Here is a 26,529-nt window from a genome sequence, read left to right on the forward strand (position 1 = left end):
ATACTAACATCGGGGAGCTTGAGCCAATTGGGAAAACCTAGTTAAGAACAGCCTGACATAGTCATTTCTTTTCACCAACATTCCAGATTTCTCCATTACCATCCCTGGATATGTCCTGTCCTATAGACAACCAGAGGTTAATTCAGTGGAGAGTGACATTGGGAGTCTTCCATTGACACTGCACCCCATGAAATCTCGCAAAATTAGACTACACATGGGCAAGGCCCTCCTCCCAGTTGATAAATCAGCAGCTTCCGTGTTACAATGGAGACACAAGAGACTGCAGACACTGGAATCTGGAGCAACAAACAAATTGCCGGAGGAACTCCGTGGGTCGAGCAGCATCTGTGGGAGGAAAGAAATTGTTGATGTTTTGGGTCCTAATGTAGGGTTTCAACCCAAAACGTCAACAATTTCTTTCCATCCACAATTGCTGCTCGACCCGCTGAGTTCCTCCAGCAGATTGTTTGTTGCTTCTGTGTAACACTCCACTTAGAAAAAGCACTGATGGTAATGAGGGCCAAAGTAAACACGGCACATTCCCAAGAGTGGCTTTGTAGCATGGCTAATGATATACTTGCCTGACTGGTTACTACTTTGGTATCCTGTACAGAACAGACCTGGAGCCTGTTCCAGACATTGCTCAACAACATATTGCAAGGATTTTGAAGCAAGATCTATTCCTTAGTTTATGTTTCAAGCAGGCATTATGGACTTCTGTTATTGCTTTCTTTGTTAACATGGCCAGAACCATATCTCCACGGTAGCTCCAGGCAGGATATTACATGATGTTTACTTTCTGATGAAAATATTTTTTGTTGTTCTCAAGATCTACTTGCATGCATTTTCCAGTGATCAGGAGCAGACTGTCTCAGTTTTATTGGCCAAGAACAATGGAGGTAAATTCCTTATCAGTTACTCTATTTTTCTGATACTGATACACACCATGTCAAAGTAAATGCTTTACCCCAAGACAATACTCTTAACTTTTATTTGATGATTGTTTAATTCCATTTTGTTGAAATGTGGTCCAACACGTAATTTCACACCCCTATCTTATATATTTACCATCATCAGCTCAGTTAATGATATCAAGTCAAATGCTCCATTTACTATCAAGTATGAAATGCATTTTAATTAAAATTTTCTTTAGAAATACACAATCAGTATGCTGCACCATAATTTCACTTGTTATGGCTGAACAACCCCATTAACTTCTTTCTATTATTAAAAAATGTACAGTGGTTAGATGGTCAGAGGTATTATTTTCTCAGCTTGTGTGTAATCAGCACTTCTTATATTCTTGTTCAAGGGGTGTTCCATATAACTCTGCATGATAGAAGGTGTTACATAACTGAAGGACCTCCAAATGGTTAAGATCTAGAATGCACTCATGGAAATTGTGATGGTGGAATGTCCAACAAGAAATTGGATTTTTCCTTTTAAAATGTTCCAAGGCACCTAAGTATGCATCTACACAGGTCGCTGAAGGGCAACATGTGAGTGCAGTAAGTGATTAAGGGGGCAAGTAGTATGTCAGTCATTATTATGAGCAGATATGACTGCGGGAGTAGGGATGTATTACAGCAACTATATATGGCCTTGGTATGGTCTTGGTGAGACGTGAAGTACTGGGTACAGTTTTGGTCTCCTTATCCAAGAAAATGTGTATTTGCCAGGGAGTGTAACAAGATTCATGAGATTGGTATCAGGAATGGTGAGTGGCAGATTAGTCATGATCTTGATCAATGGAGAAACAGACTCAAAAGGCCATTATGGCCCATTCCTATTTCCTATGTTCTTAAGTACTACAGGATTGCTGAAAAACAGAGCAGGGGAGTAGGACTAATTAATACATTACATTAAACAGAACTATTAAACATTGAAACAGATGACTTGGCCCAATAAATATATGCTGGAGTCTGTGCTCCACATAAGCTTCATTTTCCCACTTTGCTTTGTCTCAGTTTGCCATTGTTTTCTTTCATTCAGGGAATATGAGTATTGCTAAGAACAGCATTCATTCTCCATTCCCAATAGACCTTTGTAATGAACTACCTTCTTGAACTACAATAGTTTGTGAGATAAGGGTTATTAGTATGGGAACTTGCATGACTACTTTGTTTTGATGTAACCCGCTGACTCCTTTCATGGTCCAGCCACCATGCTGCATCGACGTGGGACCTGTTGTAAACTTCACATTCAGAAGTCACAGCTTTGCCCTCTGCCCTGCAACAGTTTCTAGGAAGAGGGGGAGGAAGAACAAGGCATGAGGCAGTGGTGAAATATTGTCAGGGTGCATCTAATTACCCCAAGATTTAGCTCAAAATCCATCCATTGATTCAGAGGCAGTTTTTATCTGCATGCAATGAAGCTTGAATTGGATTGATGTGGTCAGTTACCATTATGCCACATTAGTAATCAATGATAACAATCTCCAGCAATAGTCCACCATTTCCCTTTAGCAATCAATGCCATTACAATCAATCAGTCTCCCTCTACCAATCCGTTCTGATGAAGTGTCCTAGACCTGAAACGTTAACTGTTTCTCTTTCCATAGATGCTGTCTAACCTGTTGAGTTTTTCCAGATTTTCTGGTTTCATTTCAGATTTCCAGTATTTGCAGTTTTTTGATACAATCAATATCTTAAGACCATCATTAACCTGAAAATGACATGGAACAGTCAGTAAATGTCAGTATGATTGGAAGAACAAGTACTCTGCAGTGACATGCTCAACAACCGCCTTCACAAAGCTTTTTCAACACTTGTTAGGTTTATCAGGGTGCATCTAATTATCCCATGATTTAGCTCAGAATCCATCCATTGATTCAGCGGCAGGTTTTATCTGCATGCAATGAAACTTAAAAATCAGGTTTTTTAAAGAATGCTCTTGAATTCCCTCAATGAGTGAACTTTATCGTACCAAAGAACGTTTACTATTTCCCTTCATAAATCTAACTCCAAGCAGATTGAAAAAAAATTAACCACTCAAAACAAAGCACTTCACTTGATTGCACCCCCATCAATTATCTGGGGTCTGCAGTGTGCACCATATTAAAATGATGGCCAGATCCCATCCAGCATGAGGAAATGTCAGCACCTCAACGGCCCAGTAGGAAATCAGATGCTGGAATAGTGAAGTGGCTTATAATTCATGCAACAGCCTAACTTGGAATTATATATCACCATTCTCAGGAGGTCATGAGTTGTAATTTTAGAACTGCCTGTGTAACAGCTTCATGGGTGTTGTTTTACCTTTAGCATTGCAACAGGTGGGAATAATGGCTCCTTAGCACCGAGATTGGGAATTGTCGGTGATCATCACACGTTGGCCTCCCAGTGCCATTCAGTCTCATCAGTGATTATGGATGAAGAGGAGCATTGACCTCCGTTGTGACGCTAAAATTAGCAGGCATACTTATAAAATTTGGTGGGCATTGTCTCAGAATAAGGGGCCCTTATTTAGGACTGTGATATGGAGACATCTCTTTTGCAGAGAATTGTAAATCTTTGTAATTCTGTACTTCAGAGGGCTAGGGCCGCTTGGTGATTGAGTAAATTCATGACTTGAGGCCGATTGATTTTAGATGTTATGGAATCAAATAACTCAAGGATCAAGTAGAAAAGTGAACTTGAGGAACAAGATCAGGCATGGTCTCATTGAATGGCGGATCAGGCTCAAGTTGCTCCATGACCTCCTTGTGTTCTATTTCTTGAGTTCATGACACAATTCTCATGCATCCATACCCTTGTTGCTGATGATTGGCTTGATCACGTTATGAAAAAGAGAACCAAGTAAACCAACATGCCCACGAATTGTATTGATCTAATCAGCACCAAGACAATACAATGCCATCCAATTCCAATAATCTGGCATGCTCAGGACTTTGGTGGTGCTGCACCGGCAGGTCTTTTGGACTACTGAACGTTATTTCTATTAGTACCTCAACCCCTTGTTTAGATGTTACACAGCATGGTAATACATTTTCCAGCTAACCAGGTAAATTGAAGGGGAGTGTAGGAATTGGGGTCCTGGTGAGCTGAAAGGGAGTATGAGAACCAGAGCTCCAGTGAGTTGAAAGGGAGTGTGGCAAACATTACCTGGTGAGCCAGATGCCAAACCATTGGGATTTGTTAACCCTCCACTATTTCATTTTGGTGCTCTTAGTAGCTGCAGCCAGGTTGATGGATGGCTGCTCCTTTGTAGCTGTGGAGGCTGCAGATGGCCTTGACAGACAACTTAAAAGAAATCCTAGGGCTAAATGGCTTGCCTTTGGACTGCATCTACTTGCCATGAGCTACAACAGGAGTGTCTGACAATAATTGTTTCATATTAGGAACCTATCCCAACCCTGGTTCATGAGGCCAATTCTTAGGTTTGCATTTCTAAATATCTCACAGTTTAAAAAAAGAATGACAATAGGTTCTTTTTTAGAAATGATAATTGGCATATTTTTCTTCTCTGCCTTTGTTGCAGAGATGCAGCCACAACATTGACAAGGAGAGTAGTCAAGATGAAAAAAGAAACAGTGTCATTATCATCAGTTGTATCAGGCACTTTTAAAAGGTCATGTTTTAATAATTTCTGGAGGTACTTTATACTCACTAAAAAAACCTACAAATTAATAAAGTGACATTCATCAATAATAACAGATGGTTGGAAAAAGTAAAACAGCATTTTTGTATCTCAAAATAGGCTTGTTTACATTGATCTCAATATCAACTTCCTTTCGTACTTACTGTGTAGAAGCTGATTGAAATTACTAAATGCAGATTACATTGGCTACTGTATTGAGGTTACAGGGCGAGAGTGCTTTGCTGTTCTGGTTTCTGACCTCAGTATCTAAATTTCCTTTCTGCATTATGGAGACAAACAAGTTTCACTCTGAATGACCGCCAGAGGGAAAGTCTAAACCACCAGCAACTCACTTCAGCCACCTAACTGGCTTTTTGGAGCATCAACTCTCTTGGGTTTGTTAACTGCAACTAATGTACGTGATCAAGCCGAGCACTGTGGAGATAGCTTCACAACTGTGGTTAACCTTACTACAAAAATTTTAAAAAGTCTGATCTCGCTTAAAATTAATAGCATGTTAACAATGCATGCACTTAGTAATGTACAAGTTGAGTTAGAAAATTGGATTAAAATAAGCTTTGGAATCTGTTGGTCAATTTACCTGAGCGCAATGGGTTCCCACAAATACATTTGATCATTAATTTCCCAGTTACTTTTAAAAAGTGCCTAATTTGCATATTTATTACCTAATAAGCTCACCAAAGAAAGATATGTCTTTTATTCTGTATTGTCATTCAAACTCTCTATCACAAAATTGGAACACTCCTAAAAGTTTGTATGTTATTTTCACTTTCTCTTTAACAGGGAGCCTTCAATGGCTATTGCAGACACATAATCCTAACCTAGAAATCATTAAGCATGGTGCCTAAACAATACCTGTCATAGAGTCATAGCACATGGAAACAGGCCCTTCAGCCCAACCGGTCTCTCCCAGCCAAGATGCCCATCCAAGCTAGTCTCATTTGCCAGCATTTGGCCCATAACCTTCTAAACCTTTCCTATCTATGTAACTGTCCAATTGTCTTTTAAAAGTTGTTATTGCCTCAACACTTCCTCTGGCAGCTCATTCTACATACGTACCACGGTCTGTGTAAAAAAGTTGCCCCTCAAGTTCCTTTTAAATCTTTCCCCTCTCACCTTAAACCTATGTCCTCAATCTTACTAACCATGCATTGTACATTGTCATCCAAATCATTGCTATATGGGCCAAGCAACGACCCCTGAGGAACACCACTAGTTACGGGCCTCCAGTCTGAGAAACAACCTTCCACCATCACCCTCTGCTTCCTACCATCAAGCCATTGTCTATCTAATTGGTCAGCTCTCCCTGAATTCCATGCTATCTAACCTTCCAGAGTAGCCTATCATGTGGAACCTTAACAAAGGCCTTACTGAAGTCCATATATACCATGTCTATCGTCCTGCCCTCATCGACCTTCTTGATCACATCATCAAAAAATTCAAACATATTCGTAAGACATGATCTCCCATGCAGAAAGCCATGCTGACTACCCCTAATCAACCCGTCTCTCCAGATGCCTGTATTTCTTATCCCTCAGAATCCTCTCCAGTAATTTACATATCACAGATGTTGGACTTACTGGCCTATAATTCTCAGCTTTTTCTTTGCAGCCCTTCTTAAATAAAGGCACAACATTCACTACCCTCCAGTCTACCAGCACGTTACCCATGGCTAACGATAACGCAAATATCTCAGCCAGGGCTCCTGCAATTTCTTCTCTAGCCTCTCACAGTGTTCTTGGATATACCTAGTTAGGCCCTGGAAATGTGTCTACCGTCATACATTTTAAGACATCCAGCACTTCCTCTACTGTAATGCAGACTATCCCCAAGACCTCCCCATTAACTTTCCTTAGTTCCAAAGTCTTCATGTCTTTCTCCACGGTAAAAGCAGAGGAGAAATAATCATTGAGGACCTTGCCCTTCTCCTGCATCTCCACACATAATGTCCATTTTGGTCTTTGAGGGGCCCTATTCTCTCCCTAATTACTCTTTTTCCCTTAATATACATAAAATCTCCTTAATCTTCTCTGCCAAAGCTATCTCATGTCCCCTCTTTGTCCTAATTTCCTTCTTAAGTACACTCTTGCATCCCCTATACTCCTCCAGGGATTCACTTGATCCCAGCTGCCTGTACCTGACCCATGCCTCCTTCCTTTACCTGGCCAAGGCCTCAATATCTCTCGTCATCCAGGGTTCCCCACTCCTCCCAGTCTTGCCCTTCACTCCAACAGGAACATGCAGACCTTGAGCTCTCACTATCCCATCTTTAAAAGCCTCCCACTTGCTGAAGGTCCCTTTGCCCTACTCCAATCAGCCTTTGTAAGCTCCTGTCTCATACTGTCAAAGTTTGCCTTGTCCCAGTTTAGAACTTGACCTGTAGCCCAGTTTTGTCCCTTTTCCTGACTATTTAAAAACTAATAGAACTATGGTTACTGGTCCCAAAGTGCTCCCCCACTGTCACCTCAGGCACTTGCCCACCCTATTACTGAAAAGTAGGTCAAGCTTTGCCCTATCCCTAGTAGGGCCTTCTATATATTGCCTAGAGGAAACCATTCCTGAACGCACTTAACAAATTCCACCCCATTTAAGCTTTTAAGTATGGCAGTCCCAGTCCATGTTATGAAAGTTGAAATCCCCTACTATGACAATCCTATTTTTCTTGTAACTCTCCACAATCTCCACGCATATCTGTTCTTCCAATTCTCCTTGACTATTTGGGGACCTTTAATGGAACCCCAACAAGGTGCTCATACCCTTCTTATTTCTGACCTCCACCCATAAAGCCTCACTGGATGATCCTTCAGTAATTTTATCTCTGACTACTGCTGTGATGTTCCCCTTAATCAAAAATGCAACTCCCCCTCCTCTCTTTCCTCCACCTCTATCCTGCCTAAAGCTCCTGTACACTGGAACATTAAGCTGTCAGTCCTGTCCTTCTCTTAGCCATGTTTCTGTAATAGCTATAATATTCTAGTCCCATATATACATCCAGGCCGAGTTCATCTGTCTTATCTGTCAGAACTCTTTCATTGAAACGTAATTTAATTCAATAAACGTTCCTCACTCCCTGCAGTGCTCCTGCCTGTCTTGTCTATTCAACTTGCTGTCACTGACTTCTGTATCACTTTTCAGCCTCTCATTTACTTAGGATCCCACCCCCCTGCCAATCTAGTTTAAACCCACCGTAGTAGCTCTAGCAAATCTGCCTGCCAGGATATTGATCCCCCTCCAGTTCAGGTGCAATCTGTCCCTCTTGTACAGGTCACCTCTGGCCCAAAAGAGATTCCAATGGTCCAAAAACCTTAATCGCTGTCCCCTGCACCAATTTTTCAACCACGCATTCATTTGCCATATCTTCCTATTCTTACCCTCACCTGCATATGGCACTGGAAGTAATCCAGAGATTACTACCTTCAAGGTCCTGCTTTCTAACTTCTTTCTTAACTCTCTATATTCCGCAGGACGTCATCCATTTCTCTACCTACATCATTTCTACGTACATGATAATATATAAATGTTAGGTGTTTGGTGCTGAATGAACTTTGTCCATTTTCACTTCCTGCATTCTTATACTAACAAAAAATTTCCCATTTTGTTTCTATCTACGAGAAATGTTACATGTAACTGATACCAATAAATACAGACATAGAAGAGTCACTCTGCAGAAAACAGTAAGATCCCTTCTGGAATGGTTTTATAAGATTCATGAAAATTTCAGGGAATCTACTAACACACTATACTAACCATGGCAATTGATGCAACCATATGACTACACAATAGGCAATTTGTGCAGATCAGGGGGACCTGTAAAGAAGCTTCTGTTCTGCATCATTAGACAAATGTAGCTGTCCAAGCTATAAGAAACAAATACAGGAGGAGATTTGGTAATCTTTGTGAACCAAGTTACTTCTCCCATTTGTATCATCAGTATGAATCAGCAATTTCATTAGGAACCAGGGTCTGAAGTAATCTCAACGACGTGAGTTGGTAGGTTAACTGGCCACTATAAATAGTATGAACCTAGGGGGAGTTGATGGAAGTGGGGGGAGAATAGGTTGCAGGGTGCATTAGTATGGGAATAGGATTGCTCCATGAGCTAGCAGAGACTCGATGGGCTGTATGGCCTCCTATGTCATAAGGAAATATAGAAATTGCACAGTAATTGAGGCTAAGTTCTGTATTTTGGGCTAGAGCACATGGTTGAGGCAGAGTAGTGAGTGCTTTACTTTGCATATAGCTGTGCTAGATCTTGGAGTGCTTGGTGCTAACAGCGGATGCCAAAAATGGAAAGTGTTCCACTACTGAATAACAACATCCCTTACGTAAGTTGATATCACCATGCATGCCCTGATCTCAGAGATGTTTCACCAGTTCCAATGTTTTCTTGAAAATGCTGTAAAAATTCAACAAGTCAGTTTTATGGCATTTTACTAAGGATAGTTGTGATTAACACAAAGATTTTTCTAATCCACTTTGAATGCTAGAATACAATGGCATAACAGCAAGAGAAGAAAAATCAAAATAAAGAAAATATCACAATTTCCTCATCTCTATACAAACTAGTTAATGCTCATCTCATAAAAGCTGACACCAGAATAATCTGAAAGTCTTCCCTGATATTTTGAATTGCAAATCCATAATTGGAGCAAACCAGCATTAGTTTGCCTCATACACTGATTTATTCTGATGCAGAATATGGATAATGATGCAAGACTTCTGCAATTCCTATCCATACATAAATAAAGAGCACACCCTCATCCAGGGGATCATAAATTCATAAGGATGATTTCATTCTGTTTCCTGCTTTTGAGCATTCTCTGCCACTCACAGCCTTTCTACTGCTGGACTGAGTTTTTGCCATGCTTTGTTTTGTAAAAGCTTCTCTTTTTGAAAGAAAGTTCAAATGAGTTTATGAAAATAAAGCTGCTAGGTGTCTTCTTGGATGAGACCAACATAGCTAATAAACTGATTTTTATTTGGAAAACGTGTAAAACAACTGCCCATCCCACATTTGAATCACCTTTCAATTAATTGTTTCATTAAACTGTATGCTTTCAGGCAAACTTTTTATATCCTTTTATGAAAAAAAGCCAAACTATTTTGAAAGTTTGCAATTTTGCTATGGCGCTGCATTCTATTAGAGTGGAATCAACAAAAAAAGCATTAAGTAAACCACACTCTTGTTTGCATTTATAAGCAATGGGCAGGTTATCTTAATGACAGTGGGTTTTCCAGAAGATGGTTTTGACAGGCTCTTTTTTGAGGCAGAACTTCAGCTCATCTTTCTTTGTTTAGTTGTTACACTAAGTAAAAACGGATAACTTTACCCAAGAAAGTTCATTCCAACATCTCTCTTAAGAAAATGATTTCAGCAGACAACTCCAAAAACTAAGAATCAAATGCCCTCTCCAATTTGATCATGTATAACATCAAGTAAAAGGGTTGTTGGTTATATTAACAGAAAGAAGATCTATCATCCAAGGTATTTTATTTTCAATCTTTAAGAAGTACAGAGGTTGGTTATTGTCCAATGACAAGGTACTGTGCTGCTGCTGCAAAGGCTAATTTTCATGGCATTTATACCCGGGGTATGTATATGACAATACATTTGATATTTGAAATGATTGTATTGCTGGTTAATCCCAAATCTTCCCGAAAACATGAACCAAACATTAAAGGTGAGATTTGCTGAAAACATGTATAATCAGCTCTGCCAGGGTCCCTTTCCATGAGGAAAGGTTCCTGCGACTTATTTGGTACTCTGATGCTTACAATGCAGCAAGGCATCAAACCCTCATGTTAAACCAGGTGCCCTAACCTACGTGGCTTTTTCTCCATCTGGTGCATTTGATTCGCTTCCAACCTGGACAAGTTGCAGGCATTTGCAGAATCTCCACATTGACGGTGGTCTGATGCCTTTCTTTCTTCAGGAACGGAGAAAATGCACACCGCATCGGGCATACTTCAACAGAAACTTCAGGACAATAGCACAGGTAGATGATGTAAGATGTAATGGTGGGAGCCCAGGGGCGGTGCTCACTGCCCACGTCAGGTGACGGTGACCGAGCCGCCACCGTCGGACGTGAATCAGCGGCTGGCGCCTCTCCCACGGAATCAACGGCAGCCACACACGGGCGCCTCGCGCCGCCACCAACCGCCCCGCGCTGCCGACGTCGCTCGCATTCTATTCTTTAAACAATCACCGAGTTCGAATTCGGTTGCTCTAGGGCGCGTTGGTTTGCGTTATGACGTATCAACAACACCATGCGGGGACGCAGCCGTCGCTTTGAAGAGGGCTCGGTGAATTTTTGTTTATTTGGCTGTTGACGACATCCTTCGTCGATAAGACTTCTCGTTATTTTTGTCTTTATTTTTAAAACGTATCTGGGACCTTTGAATGAGTGATTGAGAGACTTTTAGACGCGGGTGCCGGGAGCGACGCCCCGTCTGCTGGTGTGAAGACCTGCACTGCTCCCGATGATGCTGCGGTTCCCTCGGCTCGGCTAGGTCGCTGTCGACAGTCGCTGAGATTTATCCTGCTCGCCCTCAAGCTCTCTCGTGTGTGTGTGTGTTTTTTCTTTTTGCTGCTGCCACTGTCGGCGATGTGGGTCAAACCCGAAGAAGTGGTGCTAGCCAACGCGCTGTGGGTGACGGAGAGAGCCAACCCGTACTTCGTGCTGCAGAGGAGGAAAGGGCATGGAGAAGGGGGAGGAGGGCTGGCTGGTGAGTTGACCGGTGGGACACCGACGGTGCTCCTCGGCGAAGCAGGAATGCGAACGTGTCCCAGGCGTGTGGCTTCTCCAATAATTGTGCATTTTAGTGCTGCGCGGATAAACATTAATGTCTGTGACTTTGGCAGCAATGCTAGGATTCCGTGTGTTATCTCTAGACTCCGCATTATGTTTACGTGTGTGTGTGTGTGTGATATGTGTGTGTATATATATCTATATATTTATTTACATTTGTGAATGCTAAAGCCCGATTTGTGGAAAAATTAGAGTAACCGGAGGTGTATTTCAGTTGCACGGCATGTATACATGGTTCAGTAGATTTGTCCAAAATCTGTCAGTTCAGCAGCTCTCAGTTGAGATCAGTTTACTGTAAGTGACACAAGATTTGTTTAGTCCTTGGGATGCAACGTATCAATTGCGTTATCTAATTACAGTGCATAACATTTGTGTCGTTCTCGCTATGAAGTATGTAGCATCTATATTTTGAATTTTACTCTGACAATTGTGAAAAATAAGCGAACTTCAATGGAGTTTTAAGAATTGATTTGTGGTTTTCTGTGATTCCTATAATTGATATATATATTCCATTAGTTGAATTCAATCCATTGGAAATTCGGTTCGCTCAGTGATCTAACCAATACATTTGTTAAAATATCTTGTGTTCCCTTTACAAGAATTTTTCTGTTATCTTAATTGATTCTAATCTGTTTTAGCATTTACTACATCTTGTATATCAACCCTCTATTGGCTCTTATTAGCATTTACTATTTTTATTTTAGATTGCCAGCATCTGCAGTTTTTATTTCTCCCTAGTGAAGGTTAAGGGCAGAGGGGAAGCCATGGTTCAGAAGGAATTAAGATATTTCCTGTATGGAAAGTCTCATAATCAAAGCAAATAGGACAGAATCAGAAGGCAGAGTGGGATGAAGAGTAGTTGAGGTAGCTATGCGAGTCAGTTGGTTCTGAATGGACGTTAGTCGCTAGTCCATCTCTTGAGATGGAAACAGAGATCCAGAAAGAGTGGTCAGAGATTGATCATATGAAGGTGAGAGCAGGGTAGAATTTGATGACAAAAGTAATGAAATTGTCACATTTTGCATGAGTACAGGAAACAGCACCAATGCAGTCATTGGCATACCAGATAAAGAGTTGAGTCAGTAGGTCCAGAACTGAAACAAATACTGTTCCACATATCACACGAAAAGATGCATCTTTCTCCCAACTGCCTCAAATTCAAGCACATTCTTCCTGAAAAATGTAGACCAAAACTGAACTTGGTATCCAGGGCCAGTGTCACCAGCACCCTCTAAAGTTTCATTAGACCACCCTGCTTTTACGCTCCGTACTCCTTGGAATAAAGGCCAACATTCCATTAGCCTTCCTAATTCTAGCATGCAGGTGCAGCAAATTGTTTTTGTTTGCTGTATTATGACCCCCAACTCCATTTGTACCACAACATTTTGTAGTCTAATTCCATTTAAATAATTTGCTTTTTCATTCTTCTTTTCAAAGTGGATCCCCTTGCACTCTCCCACATTTATGCACCATCTGCCAACTTCTTGCCTGCTTAATTAACCTATCTATATCTGTTTGCAGGCTCTTGGTCTTTGTCACAACTAGTGTCACAACCCACCTAGTTTTGTATAATCTGTAAGAATGGCTGTAGTACACATGGCCCCTTCCTCCAAGTTGTCAATATAGATTATAAATAAGACCCTAGCAATGATCTTTGTGGTACTCCACTAATCACTCAGAAATGATCCATTTAACCCGATTCTATTTTCTGTTATTTAGCTACCCACTGTCGACCCCAATTCTGAAATGAAAATTGCCATCTCCCCACATAATCATACAGCAAAAATATTTTCGTGGAGGGAAAAAAAATGAGATGCTGGAGGAACTCAGCAGGGCAGGCAGCATCGATGGAGAAAAGCAGATGGTCAACATTTGATTTGCTTAGATTAAGGAATGTAATTGTTGGAGATTAGAAGTCTTCTACTTCAGGTATCTTGTATCACCTGTAATGAAAGCCAGTCCAATGATAGTATAGCCAGACACAAAATTCTCTCTGCTCTTTCCCCATTAAATCTTTTGAATAAGAAAAGCTTTTCATAGGACTTCTTAAAAAAAAATTAACATTCACCTTTCCTAGGAAATTTGTATTGACTATTTTACAGATTGTTTATAGACTTGTTTAGAGCAGACAGCTCCAGATCAGCTGGAGGCTGCTAAAATGACAGCTCCAATGAAAATCAATGGAGGTGCTCCATCCCACATCTCTGATGATTTCATCACTGAAGTATCTCTAAACCTGAAAGTGGCCTGTAAAATGAACAATCTCTCATTGATATTAAATATTCCAGTGGGAAAACATCCAGCTCAAGAAGCACACTAACATTTATTCACACTATTTGTATTTTGCTGCAGATTGAAGATTTTTGTGTTGAAAATTCTGCCTCTGGATGTTCAGGCAACTTAGTATTTTTTATGTACATTTCCTATTCTTTGCATTGCCTAACTTGAAGTTTGGGTTTAACTTGTTGCCAAATCTTGAATTAGTATGCCAAGATCAGTACTATTGGTTAGATTTAACTCTACGTGTAACCCCATGAGCATCTAATAAGTACCTCCTGGTCCAAATAACAGAATGCATGAACATTGTACTCCAATGCAAACCACTAATATTATCTGAAATAAAGGAAGTGAAAGACAAAATGTAGGAACAGGAATTAGAAGTGGCTTAGCAGATTTTATTTTATTGGTCATGCTGACTTGTAACTTCTCAGATTCAAACTTACAATTTGCTGAGCTCAGAGTATGGCAGATTATTTATATATCTAACTACATTTGTTATGTAATTGCGAAGAATGTATTTATAATTCCTAACTTTGTTATAAAAGAAAATATGTAAGAAGTATGCCCTTCTGTCTTTAGCTGGCACTGAGCTAATTATATAATAATGTGTTTAAATATTGGTCATATTCTATAAAGTTGGGAAGACACCAAATGTAGGTAAACACAACTTATAAGGCAAGGATATTTGGAGCAGGGCATGCAATTGTAGTCCATTCTGAAGGTCATGCTCCCTAAATGTGCCTTTATGTAATAACTTGGAATTTGCTGTTATTTAGTCATTTAGCAAAACTGAGGTCCTGTAGTTCCACCACCAGTGATAAACTGCAATTAGTGTGGTGTATTTACATTCGCAGTTTCCATTATAGATGTATAATAACTTTCAAAAAGTGTGAACAGTTGTTAATGCATTAAAATTGTACTTTACTAAAGATAATAGGGCTATAGCGCAAATATTTTCATAGACTTTAGCCAAACACCCATGAAGTGGTACCACAACTTTAACTTATTCCAATGACCATGTTTACAATGTGCTCAGGATGCATAACTAGTTCATTTTTAAGGGAACTCTGATGCATGAAATATGAAACGCTTGTGAGCAAAATATCTGATTTCAAACAAAAATTAAACTACTGGAGGAACTCGGCAAGTCAAGCAGCATCTGTGGAGACAAAAGTTGACATTTTAGGTTTAGGCCCTGCATCAGGACTGAGGGGGAAGAGCCAGTATTGAGGTGAGAGGGAGGGGTGAAGCAGGGGCTGGTAGGCAATAGGTGGAGACAGGTGAGGAGAGGGATGATGGGCAGATGGAGCCAGGTGGGAGAGGAGGAGAGGCAAAGTTAGCAGATGATGCTTGGTGTGTGATTGGTAGAGACAGATAGGGAGAGTTTAAGAACTCTTTGGGCAGATGGAGCCAGCAGCTGGGCAGAGCAGGGGAAGGTGGAGATAAAGACAGAGCCTGGAAGATGATAAGTGGAGACACAAAGCTGTAGATGCTGGAATCTAATAAGGAAGGAAGGTGGTAAGTGGAACCAAATAAGGGAAGAACCGATGAGCAGATGGAACCAGTTGTGGGAAGGGATAAGAGATACAGTAGGTATAGTGTGTGGGTGAGAGGCAGATGGAAAATGGTGGAGGAGGGGAGAACCAGATGAATCGGAAGGAGAGAGAAAGGAACACGGGAAGTGTGGGTTACCTGAAATTGGAAAATTCATTGTTCATGCCATTGGATTGTAGACTACCCAAGCAGAATATGAGGTGGTGTTCTTATTTGCATTTGGCCTCACCCTGGCTGTGGAGGAGGCTGATGACAGACAGCTGGTGAGGGAAGGGGAGTTGAAATGGTGTGCAAGTGGGAGCTCAGGATGACCATCGCAGACAGAGCACAGGTGTTCCGCGAAGTTGTGGCCAAGTCTACTCTTGGTCTCTGATGTAGAGGAGGCCACATTAAGAGCTCTGAATGTAGTAGATGAGGTGCATGTGAATCTCTGCCTGACCTGGATGGGCTCTTTATGTCCCTGGATGGTGGTGAGGTAGGAGGTGTAGGGACAAGTGTTGCACTTTCTACAGTTGCAGGGGAAATTGCCAGGAGACAGAGAGTGAGCAAACCAGGGAGTCGCATATAGAGGAGTCCCTGTGCAAAGCAGAAAAGGGTGGGAAGGGGCAGATGTGACTTGTGGTGGGATCATGTTGCAGCTGGCGGAAATGACAAAAGATGATGTGCTGGATGTGGAAGCTGGTGGGGTGTAAGGTGAGGAGTTTGCTTTTTGCTCCAGATTTCAGCATCTGCAATTACTTGTGTCAAGATTTCTGGTTTGCCAAGTATTACCTTTTCATTTGCTGTGGAGTTGTGAAGTATTAACTGAATAATATGGGAGTTCAGAAGAGATATTTTAGTTGGAATGTGATAAGTTCCCAGTCAGGATTTCCCCTACAATTAATTAATCTCCCCAAATTATTGAGAAGTTCTTTTAATTTCACATTTACAAGAGCCTGACCTTGGCAGTTTTGCTTAAACAATGAATGTTGGGCAGTTTGAGTCAGTTGAAAGATTGGTCCCAAATGTAAAAGGGTAGTTTCTGGTCATTTGCTGATGACAAACTTTGTAAATAATGTTGTTCATTATCCCTGGATGATAGTCCAGTGGAGTCCATTCTGCATAGGTTGAGGAATGTGGACAGCTTTTGGTCCTTTTGAAGTTAATAAAATTTGGGCTGGTTCTAAAGCTACTTCACTACCTTGAGATGCATATCATTTAAGGGTGGTATATATATGAAACAAACCACCAGAGGAAGTGGTTGAGGCAGGTATAATGGCAACACTTAAAAGACATTTGGGCGGGTACATTGATAGGAAAGGTTTAGAGGGATATGGGCCAAATGCAGGCAAATGGAACTCTCTTAGATGGGCATCTTGGTTGGCATGGATGAGTTGGGCAGCGTTGTGTTTGTGGTGGCCAGTAGTTTTCTTGTGAAACTGTCAGTGCCAATAATTATGTCGTGAAGTTGTGTGGTCTTGCCACAAGTCCAGATGACAGCTCTAACAGCAGTGTTCATGGAATTGGATAGCTAATCCAAATGCATTTTGAAATTGAACATGAGATGGTCACTCTTTCTCAATTTGAGAATGGATGCAAGCAAAATTGAATATTGGCTTGAATATTTGCCTGTCTCTATTGCATTGCTTACTTTAAGCTTTTTTTCCCCTAGAGAAACTGTTTATAAACCATTTGATGATACAGCATTTGGAATAAGCTTTTCATTGCCCGTTTCCCTGCATGAATCTTTATTTTCCATAAAGTGATATTCATACACTTTCGTACATACCTTTTGAAATTATCACTATAGTAAAATCACTTTATCCAATGTAAGTTAGGAAAAAAGTTTCATTATGCAGAAATTGAAGACTGCTACTTGCACATTGTGTTACTGGTTCATCAAGATAATTTTAAAATCTGGAAATGTTGTAAATTCTTATCAGGTAAAGCAGCAGATGTGAAGGAACTAACAAGGTTAGCATTTAAGGGAAATAACAAGGTTAGCATTTAAGAGAAACAAAGGACTGCAGGTGCTGGAATCTAGATGAAAAGCACTGTGATGCTGGAGGAAATCAGCAGGCCAGGCAGCATCCATGGAGAAAAGCAGGTGGTCAGCATTTCAGGTCAGGACCCTTTCTCCTTATCTTTGACCCATTCCCCAGTGGATCTGCTCTCTCCTCCTCCCCCCTACTTGCCTATCACTATCTCTCATCTGCACCTATCTATCACCACCTTGTGCTCACCCCACCTCCCCTCTTTTGTCCACCTATCACTACTCTGCTTTTCCCTCCTATATATTGGGCTTCCCCTTTTCCTACCTTCAGTCCTGAAGAAGGGTCCTGACCCAAAACATTGACTGCCTGCTTTTCTCCAGGGTTATATTTTCATTTGATGACTTTCATCAAGGTCTTATCAAAGTGCATTTATCATAAACCATTCCTTAACCTTTTTGACCAGTGTGCTTCTTTGATAAGGTTAACACTGCATTTTATTCCAACACCTTTCATTTGTCCATCACTGGTTCTATTTTTATCTACTTAGTCAAACCAAAGAATTGCTTGTAATGGCTTGTCTTCCTGTTCCTGCACTCTTAATTCTGGAGTCCTTCGAGGAAGGGACCAACGAAAGATTTTATTTTTTGGTCCTTGACATCATCAAATGACCACCTATGTGAGCAAGGTTGCAAGTGTGCACTCATTGGTACCCCATTCTGCTTTCTGTCATTTTTTAATCCACTGTCTCTGCTTTACCATAGCTGCTTGTCTACCATACAATTATGGATGAGTTGAAATTTCTTCCTCCCATCTAAATGTTTGTAACGACCAAAGTGATTGTCTTGTGTCATCACTGCAAATTTCATTCTCTCTCCACCAAACCCCACCCTCGCTGTCTGAAGCTGATCCAGATCATTTGCAACTTTGTTATTGTATTTGGGCTTTGGATGAGCTTCTGGTCAACACTTGCTGCTGCTTCAAGTTCATCTAATGTTTCCTGTCTCTACCCTGTTCCCAGCTTATTTCTTATCGAAAACACTCATCCAAACATTTCTTATCTCAATACTTCACAATCCCAGCCTTCTCCATACTAACCTCTCATCCGGGCTCACACCAAAACCATCTCTGAGTGATGAGCCTCCATTGCCCTCTTGAGTACAGAATCCTTATTTTGAGATTCTGTCCATTGATGTAGAAATGGAATGCAACTTCATTAACATATCTGCAGACCTTGTGCATCACCTGATAGATGAGGTTCCACCTCTTTCACAACATAAGCAGACATCATGGAGGCTTTAGTGGAAGCTCAGGGTATCACAGCAGCGTGAAATCTATTCTTCAACAATTACTCAGATATCTGGTGCACTGGTGTGGGCAGTGGCTTTATGCATAATGAATTAGCTGTCCTGTGAGGATGACTGCATTCACTTTCATCCTCCTATTGTCACTTAGCCAGTAGCCTTCTGTTGACTTTCAAGCCAAATGCCCATGACTGTTGTTGAGATGTGCAGTCTGAAGCCAGATCTTCTGGAAGTGAATTTGTTTGAACTTGAACTGCAAGTCTGTACTAAAAAAACTGTCTGTTTGCCTTTACCATACCATGGTTATTGGGCTCCATGGTCTTTTGTGGTAGAGAATTCCACAGGTTCAACACCTGAGTGAGGAAATTTCTCCTCATCTCAGTCAGGGACCCTGAGGACAGGCATTAAGGGAATGTACCACAGTAGTTAGTTGATGCTTCCATGCAATTTTGAATGTTTTTGAAGTTTACATTTTCATGCTGGGTTTTATTATTGTGGCAAAGAAGCCATAGCAATGATAAGCAAGAGAGGGACTTTTGCTGATTTGGAGTTCTTCACTGGATTTGGATGAGTTGTTTGCTGACAGCACAGCCCAGTGATAAAGGAACTGCCATAGTTGTCTGCTCCTCTCTAGAGTTTTCCTCCTCTCTAGATAGTTACCAGATAACTGATGGTAAGAAGTGGGCCCTTGTGTTGGCTGCTTGTACAGCATTCTTCAGACTAGTATCTACTCTAGTGCAGGGAGAAGGAAAGAGAATCACAGTTTCAGTCTTCAAGTAGATTGCTGTATTACATTTTATGTGCATACCTTGGGCACCTGAGTCAAGATCCAAAATAGCAACAGATACTCTCATTGAGTAGCCACCATTTGTCTTAATGGCACAAATACAGCAGGGATGGGAAACAGCTATACAAGGAAGACAATGTGACTGCTGCCAGTTTAGTTTGCTTTGATCAGCATTGTCCACATGCCAGTTGGACATTGAGAGAGTAGAATCTCTTTTGAATGTACCTCATTTCAGTTGATGTGCAGCACTTGCAAAGCACTGCGTAGAGTCAGTAGTACCACGTGAAAGTCTACAATCTTTGCAAAGCCATGTGCTGCACGTTCTTTTGCAAGATGGAATGAACCATGGGCCAGCTGGCATTTAACAAAATAGTTATAGATCTCCCTCATGTAACAGCAGATGAAAAACTGAGATACTGCAAATATTTCGAGTCTGGAAGGATCCCAAAGCTTAAATGTTCATGGGCCGTTATGACTTGACATTCACTGGTTATGTGGTCCTCTCCTGCTCAGAGGTTAGAGTTGTGGTAGGAACAAGTGAATATCCCACTGAAACACAAACACTGTGTCTTGCAGCTTGTTCTACTCTAGCTGTCCTTCCATTCACACTGTACTTCAAGAGAAATCATCAATGATCCAGTCATGTCTGTGAGCAAGTAGTATTTGCAAAAATCTTGAAGTTGAGAAAAAATTATTCAGTATTTTAACAAAATACTCTTTTTTAAAAAGCTCCAGTTCTTATACATTCATATCACAGCTGTAGAAATCCAATCAGCTACTAACCTGCAAGTCTCCCTTTTTAATGTCATTTGTCCTTCCAGTTGCTGAATACAAGTTCAGATGTGCAAGGTTAAACGAGGGTATGAACTAGAACCTTGGGCTTAGTTTGGCGACAAAGGTGTTAATATCAGCAATTGCATGTAGATTGATGATATTATGTGCACATCTGCTGAACATTAGTGCCCTTCACCAACAAAGCATGTTGTAGGGTCACTGTAAATGTGGCACCTCAAATCTAGTGCCAATAATATGCTCAGGAATAGCATTTTGAAGTCAGTGATTTGACTGTTATGGTATTATTGATGGACCTTTAAGCAATGGCTGGTTATGTATTTATCCCTTGAAAGTTAAAAATCTAATTAGGATGAAATTAAATAATGCAATGTTCAATTCTTTTGAAACGATCCAAAGGTAGATTCGTGCTATATCTAATCACAAATGTGGTTGCCTTTTATTTCTTGAATGTTCAGTTCAGCTGGACTTCAAGCTGGATATAACCTAATTGGCTCATGCTGAGATGTTTTGACAAGTTTAATTTTGTTTGTATTCCCAGACATCCAAGCAAGATTTCTGAATTATCAGAATCTTTGTACAATAAAGCCAGAATACAGTAATGTCTTTTAGCTTCTCTGTCATGTGATTGTAGTGGCAGTGTTCTGATTACTTTTGTAAGCCAAAAAGTAAAGCCGATTAATGTTCACTGACTAAAAGTGAAAACTGCCATTTGGAAGGGATGATGATTTTTATATTGCATGTAAGCTACAAGCTATCACAATGCTTCTGGAAACTTCCAATGTTTTTGCTATTGTATTGTGAATATAATGACCTAGGGGTCTTCAGACATAACCAGTTTGTCACATAGTCCAACATTTTATTTAATCAAATAAATTGATGATAATGTTTAGAATATAACAATGGCCATTGTTACAGCTATAATTGCTCCAGCAAATTAGGATGTTGCAATTTCATGGTTGTGGCATGATAATGCTATAATCCCACACACTTTTTTGCTGCAAGTGATTAAAGCAAGCTCTCTCTAATTACTGTATATTCCTTTCTTCAAAGTTCCCCCAATCCCTCCACCACCAAAATACAATCCAATCAACACTCAAAACATAGTGGTAGAAATCTTTTAGATTTATGCTCGTTCAGGTGCTGCTAGTAGGAATATTCAGGATTGATGTGTTCGTTCTGGACACAGGAAAGGGCTTTAATAGATTTGACCCACTTTTCTCATCTTGCTATCACTGAATTAATAGGACCACCAAGGTAAAAGGTTTCAGCAATTACTGGTATGATGAATAAGTTTTATGTTACAGTGGTATGAACTATTAATGCACATTTGCTTTTAATCTTTCTATTATTTGCAAAGAATCCTTATTTATGAACACTTTATGAAATACCTCTTCACAGTTGATATGGTGAGACATTGCAGTTAGACATTGAATATCAAATTACTGAGAATCTTGAAATTGTACAACTTTTTAAAGCAGGCTATATTATCTGATGTAAAAGAATGCTTTTGAAACCGATCTTTCATTCTGAGCCATCTCACTGTTATGTATTCAGATCTATTTCCAGTTCGTTTTCCATTGTAGGATTGCGGTGTTCAGCACCAATGTTGTGCAAAATATTCACTGTTGTATAGTAAAGATACTGTTGCAAAACCAAAAGCAATAATGTCTCAACTCTAAACTCAGTCATTAACTAACATCATCAGGTATAGAAATTCATCAACATATCAAATGAGTGTGTAGTTGTTTCAAATGTCAATGATAAATGAAACACATCAGAACTTTTCTGGTCCTTAAGAAATCACTATACTTAGAACAACGTTGTGGTATTTAAGCATCATGAGGTTAAGCATGATCCTTAGGAGAATGCAAGAATTGTATCAAAAAAAAACCTGGAAGTACTACTTGTGCATCTTGAATATTATTTACATTTAACTTGAAAATGTTTTACAGTTTCAAGAAGTAACACATAATTTGTCAAATCTCAAGTGATGAGGTCAGCTTTGGCACTCTAAAATGGCTGATGATTGGTTAGTATCCATTAGTGCATGGATGAATCAAAGGACACATTGACATTAGTTTAGGCTGATTTACTTTTGTAAAGAAAAGAAAATGTTTTCTTTAAGAAGATATATAAATTCTAAAGTAGGAAAAAATATCAAACTATACCTTTTCTGGCATGTTGCAATATCAATGGAAAATGGCTTGAAATGCAGATTGGTAAATTATTGAAATTATATTGTTTGTAAAGTGACACACTAGTGGCCTTGATCACATTTGAGTTTTGCAAAATGAATTGGGAATTCCACAGGGATATGATTAAATACATGGAAAAGTTAATTTAATCAGGCTCGCATGAAACATCCTGTAGTAAGTCTTCTAAATTTCCTCTAGATTCTGGGCAAGGTCCAAGTGAACTGGGGGAACAGCAAATGTAACATCATTATTCACAAAAGGAGGAAATGAGGAACTATGGCTATTTGGCCTAACATCAATTGTCAGGAAAATGCTGGAATCTTTAATAAGGGAGTGATATCAGAGTATAATACATAGAAGCAATGTCAAGATACAGTAGTTATACATATTTCATAAATACGTTAGCATTTTTCAGGGTGAAAGTAGATGAATAATGGGATTTTGGATGCTCCAATCACTTAAGGTTGCATCACATCAGCAAAATTATGAAAAAAGTACTTCAAGCATTAGGGTTTATTTCTAGATGGGTAGGATTAAAATATGGGGAATTGTGCAAAGCTTGTGTTAAACTTCAGTATACCATACTTAAAAGTATTGCATCTGGTTCTGGTTGTCTTTTTATAAAAAGAATATAGAGGCCCTGGAGAGGGTGCAGAAAAGATTTACAAAAGTATTATTGGAAGTGTGCATGATGGGAGAAGCTGAACAAAATGGGGCTCTTTCCTCTTGAGCAATAAAAAAAACTGGGGTGACCTATTAAAGGATTTTAAAATTATAAAGGGTTTTGATTGAGTGGATATGGAGAATGTGTATCCATTTGTGGAGACTAGTGTAACTACATTAGAGGCTATCAATATAGGTTAGCCCCCAAGAAATTCTATAGGAAATTGAACAGAAACAACTTTTCCCAGGATGATGAGAATGTAGAACTCATTACAACTAGGAGTGGTTGAAATGAATGGTATAGGTACATATAAGGGGAAGCTGGACAAACATATGAGGGGGAAGGAAATAGAGGGTTACACTGATTTATGCTTTACTTACACTTCCTCCTACCTTTAAAAGTGTAAGTAAAGCATAAACGTTGACTGGCTAAGCCAAATAGAATGTTTCATTGCCTTTATATTTTATGTAATCCTGTGTCTCGCTACAACTGTGTAGGCCTTTGAAATCGCACCTGGAGTACTGTGTACAATTTGTTCTTGAAGAAAGGATGCATTTTCTTGGATATAATGCAGTAAAGGTTCACTAGTCTAAATCTTAGGATGAGGAGGCTGTTCTTTGAAGAAAGATTAAGCAGAATGGGCCTGTGCTCTGGAGCTTAGAATGATCTCATTGAGACATGCAAGGTTTTGAAGAAAGGCTTGAAATAGTGGAAACTTCACGGGGTAGATGCAGTAAGATTTTTTCCTCAAGTGAAAGTCTAGAACTTTGGGGCATAGGATAGGGGGATCTATCACTTGAGATTGAGATGAGGCTAAATTTCTTTTGACAGTTGTGAATCTTTAAGGCTTTGTTACCCCAGTCGTTAATGAATGCTGTGTTAAGTATGTCTGTTGAAAATTGAAAATGTTTTCCTATTGTCTTACCACTGTGAAGAAAGCAATTCTGTACTGAGAGGAAAGTCAACTATATATAAAGTTGACCATTTAAAAATATTATCACTGCAGCTTCAGTAGTAAAGGAAGCAGAGAACTTTAATTTACGGATGTTGATACAAACAAGTCAGCAGATAAAGATGGTAAACAAGAACATGATTCTAAATACAGAAAACACCAATGTGAATATGAAATTTTGATGTCAATTTCAGACAATTGGAATTTGCAGAGGTTATATCTGCTGTCCTTATGACAAGGTGAAAATGAAGAAATGGTTTTTCTTTCGAATTATTACAAACTAATTTGGTGTCTTACTATTATATGGTAACTCAATATCAGAGATTTTTTTAATTAGCAAGGCTTTTTGAATTCAAGCCAAATATTTTGCACTTCTTAAAGTGTGGATTGACGCATCTGAAGGTCAGAAACCTGATTGCCTCATTGATGCCAAAGAATCTGTTACCTCTAGTTTTGCGAAGCAGAGGTTTGTTGTAAATTGTTTGTCCCTGAAAAGGTTATACAAGGAAGTAGTAGGATCTGTAGGATTCCAGTCCCCCCCCCCCCCCCACCCCCAGATATGTAACAATACAATCTAGGGGCATATAAGCTTAAGGTGGAAAATGCTTGTGACGTCACCTTCTATGGTTCTGAACCATGATTACCCCAAATGGTATTAAATTCATTTGCAGATTTCAATGTGGGACTCTTGCCCAACAACTTTGTGGGAAAACATCAGGGACATTTTTCAGTTGCCATTTTTGGATTTCATGTATGAAAGCTTTAAAACAAATCAGGTTTTTTTCAGAGCATCTCCAACCTGTCCTGAGATTTTGCAGTTATGGATCACTTCTAAATGATAAAATTCTCTTTTTACAGTTAGAACATGCCTTGTAAAATTCATGGTGATTTAGATCTTGTGATATGATCTTGGTTATTTTGTTTTGAAACGAAGGAGTTTTTAGTAAGATTGTTTATTGAGTTTTTCTTTGTCTAGTCCCATTTTCTCTAATTATTTTTTAAAACCTTCTATGACTGATGTTTTAAAGAGTGGGGGTAAATTAGGTATTACTTGTTTTCAAAATCTGTTGTTAGATGTAATTTATTAGATGTAATCTTTAATTTAAACCTTTTCATGATGGCTGAATATCTAATATTTATGACAGGTTACTAGGAATGAGTAAGGTGCACTAGATAAAATTAAAAACGCTTGGGAACAAGATTTGCGGATGTCAATTTCTGAGAAAACTTGGAATGGAATTTTTTAAATTGGTTAATACTTTGTCATTATGTGCCCGTCATTCTCTTCAATTTAAAGTGGTCCATAGAGCTCACTTGTCTAAAGATAAAGTATCCTGTTTTTATTCCGATATATCTCCTTACTGTGACAAATGCAATAACAGAGAAGCTTCTTAATTCACATCTTCTCGGATGTGTTAGAGTCTTAACAAATATTGGACAGAGGTGTTTCAAAGTTTTTTCTGTACTTTTTAAAATAACTTTTTAACTTAATCCTTTGACTGCATATTTGGGATCGTTGGAGAAAAAGATACAACTTTGAAGGCTTCTGATCACACATTCTGGCTTTTATTTCTCTATAGCCAGGAGAGCTGTGTTGCTTAAATGGAAGGAAGTTACTCCGCCTACTCCGTGCTCAATGGTTACAGGATGTTATGTCATACCTGATTCTAGAGAAGATCCATTGTTCAATTCTTGAATCTAACTTAGACTTTCAAACCCCGTGGGGACCTTTTTTGAATTATTTCAACACTTTTGATTTGTGTGACTAAAATACAGACATTGGCTGACATTATTACTTTTCAAAGGTTTTTCCTTGTTTTTTTATTAAACAGCTTCGGTTTTTGGTAGTGGGAGTAGGTTTTTTTTTAATAACAAAATATTCCCAATTTTTCCTTTATTAACTATTACATGTGATTATTAATCTAGAATATTGTAATCCTAAGTATGATTTAACACAATGTATTCAGTAGTATTCTTACTCTCCTTTTTGATGCGTGTACTCTCTATTTTTTTCGTGGATTTAATAAAAATATTGTAAAAGATTGTTACAGGAATTATGTTTCAAGTCGCCTAATTGAAATTTTGTTTTGGACCGTCAAATGCAGGGTTGCTTAGTGGGGACACTTGATGTCGTTTTGGATTCCAGTGCTCGAGTTGCACCATACAGAATCCTTTACCAGACTCCTGAATCTCTAGTATACTGGAACAATTGCATGTGGTGAGTTTTGGAACGAGTGTATTCTTGTGTAATTTTAGCAACTCTAACTTCTAAGAAAATGGAAAATTGTTTTTTAATAGATCTGAAGCCAGAGCTGGAACAATATTATTTTTGATCAAATCTTCTCATGCAAAGATTGGACATTTACTATAGATAACTTATAGTGAGCATCATAATGTAATGCTATAGTACCAAATACCTACCTCTGAGGACTTTAGATTAAATTCAGTACAGTAAAGTCTTTTTTTGAGCACAGCAGCAAAGTATTCAAAATTACTTTTATGACATAAACTTCAGTGGTGAGAAAGGGAACTGTGAGGAAAATGAACAGAGGCTGCAAGAAGGTAGCAATGGAGTATAATGGGGGGGGGGAATAAGAATTGTAGAGGGATCTTGGTTTAC

The 26,529-nt window shown here is 39.4% G+C and overlaps 1 protein-coding gene across 1 annotated transcript in view; it reads left to right on the forward strand.

Annotated features, from left to right (window-relative positions):
• Nucleotides 1-10,660: 10,660 nt before the first annotated feature.
• Nucleotides 10,661-26,529, forward strand: part of tbc1d9 (TBC1 domain family, member 9 (with GRAM domain)) — a 70,751-nt gene continuing 54,882 nt past the window's right edge. The window contains 3 exon segments of the mRNA XM_052036484.1: nt 10,661-11,351; nt 26,015-26,113; nt 26,115-26,127. Of these exon segments, the coding sequence (XP_051892444.1) occupies nt 11,205-11,351; nt 26,015-26,113; nt 26,115-26,127 (259 nt within the window). The 5' untranslated portion in view covers nt 10,661-11,204.

This window comes from Pristis pectinata, chromosome 2 (genome assembly GCF_009764475.1).
Source record: "Pristis pectinata isolate sPriPec2 chromosome 2, sPriPec2.1.pri, whole genome shotgun sequence".
Taxonomy (NCBI): Eukaryota; Metazoa; Chordata; class Chondrichthyes; order Rhinopristiformes; family Pristidae; genus Pristis; species Pristis pectinata.